The sequence below is a fragment of the Saccopteryx bilineata genome, chromosome 3 (genome assembly GCF_036850765.1).
Source record: "Saccopteryx bilineata isolate mSacBil1 chromosome 3, mSacBil1_pri_phased_curated, whole genome shotgun sequence".
Taxonomy (NCBI): Eukaryota; Metazoa; Chordata; class Mammalia; order Chiroptera; family Emballonuridae; genus Saccopteryx; species Saccopteryx bilineata.
Genome location: NC_089492.1, coordinates 310,364,791 through 310,372,506, shown reverse-complemented (window position 1 = coordinate 310,372,506; position 7,716 = coordinate 310,364,791). Strand labels below are relative to the sequence as shown.

At 50.7% G+C, this 7,716-nt stretch overlaps 1 protein-coding gene across 1 annotated transcript; it reads left to right on the top strand.

Annotated features, from left to right (window-relative positions):
* The first annotated feature begins 2,035 nt into the window (after positions 1–2,035).
* LOC136332204 (galactoside 2-alpha-L-fucosyltransferase SEC1-like) lies at positions 2,036–3,390 on the top strand. Its single transcript, XM_066271626.1, is given in 2 exon segments — positions 2,036–2,138; positions 2,141–3,390. Coding segments are annotated over 2 exon segments (1,017 nt in total). The 3' UTR covers positions 3,055–3,390.
* The last annotated feature ends 4,326 nt before the right edge of the window (positions 3,391–7,716 follow it).

Here is a 7,716-nt window from a genome sequence, read left to right as displayed (position 1 = left end):
CCATTACAAGGACAGGACACCAAGGCTCGAGCCCAGTCAGAGCCCAGGGGCGTCAGGGCAGGAGCTGGAGTGGCCAGGGTGTGGTTCCAAAGTGCGGGCTCCACAGCCGAGAGCGCTGCACAGCAACATGGTCAGAATGACAGACAACAGCTGGTGCTGGCAAGGACACAGCGAAATCGGGACCCCCTCACACTGCTGGTGGGAATGAGATGGCAGCTGCTGTGGAAAACTGCGGATCCCGAAACTATCGAACACGTTTGTCATATGACCCAGCAATTCCACTCCTAGGAAAACACCTGAGGGAACTGAAGACGCAGATCCACACAGAGATCCCTACATGCATGTTCGTGTGATGAATTGATAAAACGAGGACTATCCATGCAGCAGAGTATTAGCTGGCTATGAAAGGAAATTAGTGAAGTATTGACTCAGGCTAGAGCCTGGATGAGCTGTGAGAAAACAATACTAAGTGAAAGGAGCCAGTCACAGAGAGCGACACACTGTATGTTTCCATTTATATGGTGCATAGAGAGTAGGTAAACCATGGAGACGGGAGGAGACGGGAGGATGAACGAATCGCAAGGTTTCTTTCTGGGGTGATAAAAATTTTCTAAACACTGTGATGGTTGCAGGGCTCTGTGATAATACTAAAAAACAACATTCAGTTGTACACTTTTTTTTTTTTTTTTTTTTTTTTCTGAAGTTGGAAACGGGGAGGCAATCAGACTCCCGCATGCGCGCAACTGGGATCCACCCGGCATGCCCACCAGGGGGCGATGTTCTGCCCATCTGGGGCGTTGCTCTGTTGCAACCAGAGCCATTCTAGTGCCTGAGGCAGAGGCCACAGAGCCATCCTCAGTGCCCAGGTCAACTTTGCTCCAATGGAGCCTTGGCTGCAGGAGGGGAAGAGAGAGAGAGAAAGGAAGGAGAGGGGGAGGGGTGGAGAAGCAGATGGGCACTTCTCCTGTGTGCCCTGGCTGGAAATCAAACCCGGGACTCCTGCACGCCAGGCCAACACTCTACCACTGAGCCAACCGGCCAGGGCAGTTGTACACTTTTAATGAGTGAACTGCATGGTATTTGAATATTATCTCAATAAAGTGATTACCAAAAAATTAGAAATATAAAGGGTTCATCACAGACCTTAATAAGAAAGCAAAAACTATACATCTTGACCTGCCAATGCAGAGAAAATGTTACAGAAGCAGGAAGTGGGAGAGGTGGGTCCTTTAAGTCCTGGTCTCAAAACCATGTTTGATTGGTCAAGGCAGTCACCGGCCTACCCAAGTCCGAGGGGTAAAGGCTCTGTGACTGGCTTGAATCCAACACATCCACTAACAGCAGCAGGAAGCACCTCCTATGGCAGGGGCTCTTTAAAGAGCAGTTTAGGAGGGGCTATGGGTAACTCCATTTTACTGAGGAGGAGACTAAGGCCCAGGGAGTTAAATAATGTGCTCAGGGTTGCCCAGCAAGTAGGACGCAGAGCCGACACCTGAACCCGAGCAGTCTGGCCTCAGAATCTGTGCTCTTGACCTCTGCTGTGCTACCTTATTGGAGTGTGAGCTCCTGGGAACAAAGATTCATTAGTCAATCATCTGAAAGTATGTGTTTTCCAGCGTTTACAGAGCACTACCTATGTGCTAGGCACTGTCCCCAAAATGGCAAATGCCACTTCGTTTAACCCTCTTGCAAACCTGTGAGGTAGGTCTGTTAGACTGGACCATATGCAAAGGGTTAAGGTCAAATATTGGCACTTCCAAATCGTTCACTTAATCATCCTTGTTTAACAGGTAAGGAAACTGGAATTCAGAGAAGTAAAGTAACTCTATTAAAGTCACACAGCACTAGTGGTGGGTGAACCTGGGATTCAGACCAGGCCTGAAGCACTCCATCATGGAGGCCACTGGACATGCTGGGATGGGTTGAGTGTGTGGATGAATGAATGAATGAATTGAGTGGGGGGGAGTAATGAGACACCAGAGGATTGTCCAGCCATCCCTCCTGACTTCAGTCCTCTTACCTCCCTGCAGCCATCATGGGATTATGGGCCACTCTCCGTACCTTCTCTACCATCTCCTTCCTCTTTGGTATCTTTGTAGCGTCCACCATCTTCCACTGCCATCAGCCCCTGGCTATAGTGCTCACCCCTGGGCCTCCTCGGGCCGCGTGGTCCTGGTTCCCAAATACCTACCCGGGGAGGATGTATTCTCCATCAACTCCAAAGGCCGCCTGGGGAACCAGATGGGCGAGTACGCCACCCTGTACGCCCTGGCCAAGACGAACGGGCGGCTGGCCTTCATCCCCGCCGAGATGCACAGCACCCTGGCTCCCATCTTCAGAATCACCCTCCCGGTCCTGCCCAGCGCCACGGCCAGCAGCATCCCGTGGCGGAACTACCCCCTGAACGACTGGATGGAGGAGCGGTACTGCCACATCCCCGGGGAGTACGTATGCCTCACCGGCTACCCCTGCTCCTGGACCTTCTACCACCACCTGCGCGCCGAGATCCTCCGGGAGTTCACCCTGCACAGCCACGTGCGGGAGGAGGCCCAGAATTTCCTGCGGGGTCTGCAGGTGAACGGGAGTTGGCCGGGCGCGTTCGTGGGCGTCCACGTGCGCCGCGGGGACTACGTCTACGTCATGCCACGGGTGTGGAAGGGCGTGGTGGCCGACCGGGGCTACCTGCTACAGGCCCTGGACTGGTTCCGGGCCCGCTACTGCGCCCCAATTTTCGTGATCACCAGCGACAACATGTCCTGGTGCCGGCAGAAGTTCAACAGCTCCCTCAGGGACATGGTGTCCGCAGGCAACGGTCTGTGGGGTTCTCCTACCAAGGACTTCTCGCTGCTTACGCAGTGTAACTACACCAGCATCACCGTGGGCACCTTTGGTGTCTGCGCCGCCTACCTTGCAGGAGGAGACACCGTCTACATGGCCAACTTCACCCTGCCCAATTCCCTCTTCTACTTGATCTTCAAGCCACAAGCGGCCTTCCTGCCCAAGTGGGTGGGCATCGCTGCTGACCTTGGGCAGGCCAGGATAAACAGCCCCTAGGCCTGCACGTGTCCCTCATGCATTCTCGGGAGCAGGCAATGTATGGGGTGCAGCCCTGGGGCTCAGGATCAGACACCCAAATTGAATCTAGGCTCCTCTGCTTCTCAGCAGGGTGACCTTGAACAAGTGACTTAATCTCTCTGTGCCTTAGAATGCTACCTATGAAATGAACATAATACAGCCCTGGCTGGGTAGCTCATTTGGTGGGGCGTTGTCCTGAGACAACCAGGTTGTGGGTTCGATTCCTGGTCAGGGTACATACAGGAATCAACCAATGAATGCATAAAGAAGTGCAACAATAAATTAATGTCTCTCTCTCTCTTTCCATCCCTCCCTCCTTCCTTTCCTCTCTCTCTAAAAAAATAAATCAATGAAAAAGTGAGCCTGATACAGAATTTACCTCGCAGCCTCTCCTAAGAACTGAACAAGTTTCTTTACCACCTGGAAACACAGTGAGCGCCGGCCGCCAACACGCGTGGGGGAAGCAAGCCCTGCACGCTCAGACTGCGGGAGGATGGTGTCAGATCTTTGCTCTCTCTTTCTTTGCAGCCCTGGGAGCACAGAGACCAAAGATTTCCCCCTTGGCTCCTGGGAGAGTTTGGCGATGAAGCCATTCCTGCCTTCAGCTAAAGGGAAGCGACTGCTATAGGCAGCTAAGAATTCGGGTCTGGGGGTTGATGGGGCCTCCTCACGAAAGAACAGGAGTGGGTGACCTCAAGGAGATGCCCTTGTTGGGGAAGAGAGTCCCCTGCAATGCGTGTGGGGATGGGAGACCGCACAGTGACGGCAGGCCTCGGGCCTCAACACCAGGCCTCGACCTGCAGCAGCAGACACCCAGAGTCCTCATGTCATAGAAACAGCAGCTGGCTTCAAGGGGCCACAGAGGCCAGACCACAGCCATGTCAGCAGTCACTTGTGTGCAGGTGACCTCCTACCTGGGCACTACCTGTGCCCCCAGGACTCGATGCCATTCTGAGAAACCCCAGTATGAGCAAAAATTGAATTAAGTGACTTAGTTTCTAGGTGTTCAGTGTATTTTATTTTAAAGTGTGGAGATACCAGTATTTTTATTGGTATAATTCTTCTTTTGGATATTTTTTTAAAAGCTCAACATCTAGTCATGTATATTTAAAATTTCCACTGATAAATTCAATTGAAAAAAATGAAATAAAATAAAAAGTTTCCACTGAACATAGGTGCACCAGTTTAAAAAGCATTTAGATCATATCTCTTTCTGTTTTAAAACTTTCCAAGTGTCTTATTTATTTGAATTCCCATTTTGTGCATATTTTTGAGGATGAGCACATTTCCATCTGTGTATTAATAATACTGCATCTCCCCAGAGCCATTTTGGGCCTCAGTCTAATTCCTTGATTCTTTGATGGAGTCATCAGGGTGTGTGACTGATGTTAAAGCAGGGTGCGGGAGTCCTGAGTTCCATTCCCGGCCAGGGCACACAGGAGAAGCGCCCATCTGCTTCTCCACCCCTCCCCCTCTCCTTCGTCTCTGTCTCCCTCTTCTCCTCCTGCAGCCAAGGCTCCATTGGAGCAAAGTTTGCCCAGGCACTGAGGATGGCTCTGTGGCCTCTGCCTTAGGCTCTAGAATGGCTCTGATTGAGGCAGAGCGATGCCCCAGATGGGCAGAGCATCGCCCCCTGGTGGGCATGCCGGGTGGATCCCGGTCGGGCCCATGCGGGAGTCTGTCTGACTCCCTCCCCATTTCCAACTTCAGAAAAATTAAAAAAAAAAACAAAAAAAAAAAACAGAGGAGGGTTGGTGGGAAGGGCAGGGGCACTGGAGAGAGAGGTCCTGTACTAGCTATATATTAACCCCAAATTTAGCTTAAAATAACACCAATACTTTATTATCTCTTATCTGTTCTTTATTATATCTTATGAGTTTGGAAGTGGCCTGGCTGGGCAATTCTGTTTAGGATGTCCAGTGAGGTTGCTGTCAGGGGCCAGCCGGCCAGGGCTGCAGTCATCTGAAGGCTTGACTGCAGCTGGAGGACCCATTTCCATGGCTGGCAAGTTGGTGCTGGCACTTGGCTCTCAGTCATATCATCTTGATGTGAGCCTCTGTGGGGCTGCTTGGGTGTCCTCACAATATGGTGGCTGGGTTTCCCCAGAGAGAGAACTCCAAGAGGCCAAGGTGAAAACTGCAGTGCTTCTTTTGTAACGGAGCCTCACCTAGTGACACACTATCACTTCTGTCATATGCTATTGATCACACAGAGCAGCCCTGACTCTGTGTGGGAGGGGACTATGCAAAGGTATGAAGACCAGAAGGTGAAGACCATTGAAGGCTGTCTTGGAGCCTGGCTTAATAGCTTGCTTGGGCTGCTGTAACAAAGTATCATGGATAGGAGGGCTTAAAGCACAGAAATTGCTGTCTCGCTATTCTGGAGGCTGCAAGTTCAAGATCAAGGTGTCAGCAGAGTTGGTTCCTTCTGAGGGTCAGGAGGGAGGCTGTGCTCCAGGCCTCTGTCCTTGGCTTATAGATGCCACATTGTCCCTATGTCTTCATGTCTTCCCCCACACATGTCTGTATCCTGATTTCCCTTCTTATAAGAACACCAGTCATAATAGATTAAATCCCACCTAAGGACCTCAATTTAACTTAGTTACACCTATACAAATTCTGTCTCCAAATGTGGTTACATCTTGAGGTACTCAGAGTTAGGACACCATTCAACCCATAGCCTGGCTGCCCCGGGCTCCCAGCCTCTATTCCCAGCCCTCCCCAAAGAGTCCCAATCCGCTCCATTCCCCCTCCCTTCGCTCTCCATGCCCTCAGCCCCAGCCCCTCTTCCCCCAATAAGAGACCTTAGCCAGGATCTTCCTTCAAATGATCCCATTTGGAGAGAGATGCAAATCAGAAGGACAGCAGAACTTCAGTCCTGACCCTAGCCCTCTGTCAAGTTCAAATGCGACAACATCAGCACACAGAAGTGGATAGCAATGTATCTCACACTTCAATAAAATATTTTGCCATGTTCCTTCCTGTCACTCCTCCAACTCTCTTTTTCAACTTTTCCTGGCCCTGCTCTGTACCCTGGCAGACTGACAGTCTGCTGTGGACAGAATGTGCCGCCACCACCCCCCCATTAATTGGTTGGAGCCCTAACCCCCAGAGCGATGGCACTCACTTGGAAGTGGGGCATTTGTTGGGTGGAGTCCTCATTAGTGATTAATGTCCTTATAAAACAGACACGAGAGATGATTTCTCTTTCTTCGGTCAGTGTGCAAACAAGGAAGTGGTTTCTGCACCAGGGAGCAAGTCTGCAGGCACCTTGACCTTGGACTGCTCAGTATTCAGAACTGGAAGGAATACATTTCTCTTGTGGAAGCCTCCCAGTCTGTGGTTTTTTATTATAGCAGCATGAACTGACTAGGCGAGCATCTGAGGACTCCCTCACCCTCTGCCTTCCTGGTGGCTGGGGCTGGGGCTGGGGGGTAGTCATAGCCCAGAAGTCGGAGGAGGAAGGGAGTGAAGCTGGGATAGTTATTCTCCCAGATCCAGCCTGCCCACACCTTTGCAAATCATCCTGTCAAACTCCTCTCCTGTTGCCACCTATGGGTGTCCCATCTCTTGCTGGAACCCTGAGCAGCGCCACCAGGATTTGGGTATTATACAGAAGAAATACCCACATTGGCACTTTGACTGAAATCACCGGCTGAATCTTTTGCCAGCTGAGTGGAATGAGGGCTGGTCTCAAACTCAAGTTGTTTCATAGAAAATAATGATATTCATAGAAAATGTGATATTTCTTGTAGGTTTCGGGGACAAAGATGCAACCACGGAGCTACGACAAACACCAGTTCCCAGAACTGCTGGGCTGAGCTCAAGTTTCTTACACGTCTTTTCTTGAGCATCGTGGGGGTGACGGACATGCTGGGGGACAACCAGAAGCCCTTTCCTCACGGCCATTCCCTGTTGTCTCCCCCAGGAGGTCTCCACCCAGAAGGGACCCTGCTGGTGGTCAGAGTGCTCACTGGCTAGCTCTTGGGAGCTGGGTGCAGTCGTCTGACATCACATAGTCAGTTCTGCTTCATCTAAACCCTAAGGGGACCCAGCCCCGCCCTCATGCTTGAATCGCCTTATTCAGAATGGAAGTTCACATTCTCCGAAGCAGAAGCAGACCAGCCACCAACAACAAATTGCACCAGTTCATTCCGAAAATTTTCAGTGAGCTCCTGACTGGGTTTGCAAGTACAAAGTAGAAGATGGCAAGCCCTTTAAAGACCTCCCCCCCCCCCAACCTGCTCCTTGCCAGTTGAAACAAAAGGAAGCCCAGATGGAACTACTGACTGTCCCCAAAGACAGAGCTTTCCTGGTCTGGTGCTCCAAACAGTATCGGGAACACAGTATGCATTTGTTATGGGTCAAATTATATCCCCTAAAAAAGATGTGTTGAAATTCTGCCCACCCCCAGAACCTCAGGATGTGATGTTACTAAGGAATAGAGTCTTTACAGAGGTAATTAGTAAAGATGAGGTCACACTGGAGTAGAATAGGCTCTTACTCAAACATAGTGGTGACACAGGGACACACAAGAAAGCCATCTGATGACAGAGGCAGGGCTTGGCTTTCAGCCTTCAGAACAGTGAGAGAATGATTTTCTATTATTTTAAGCCCCCAATTTGTTTTATGTTGTAATAGC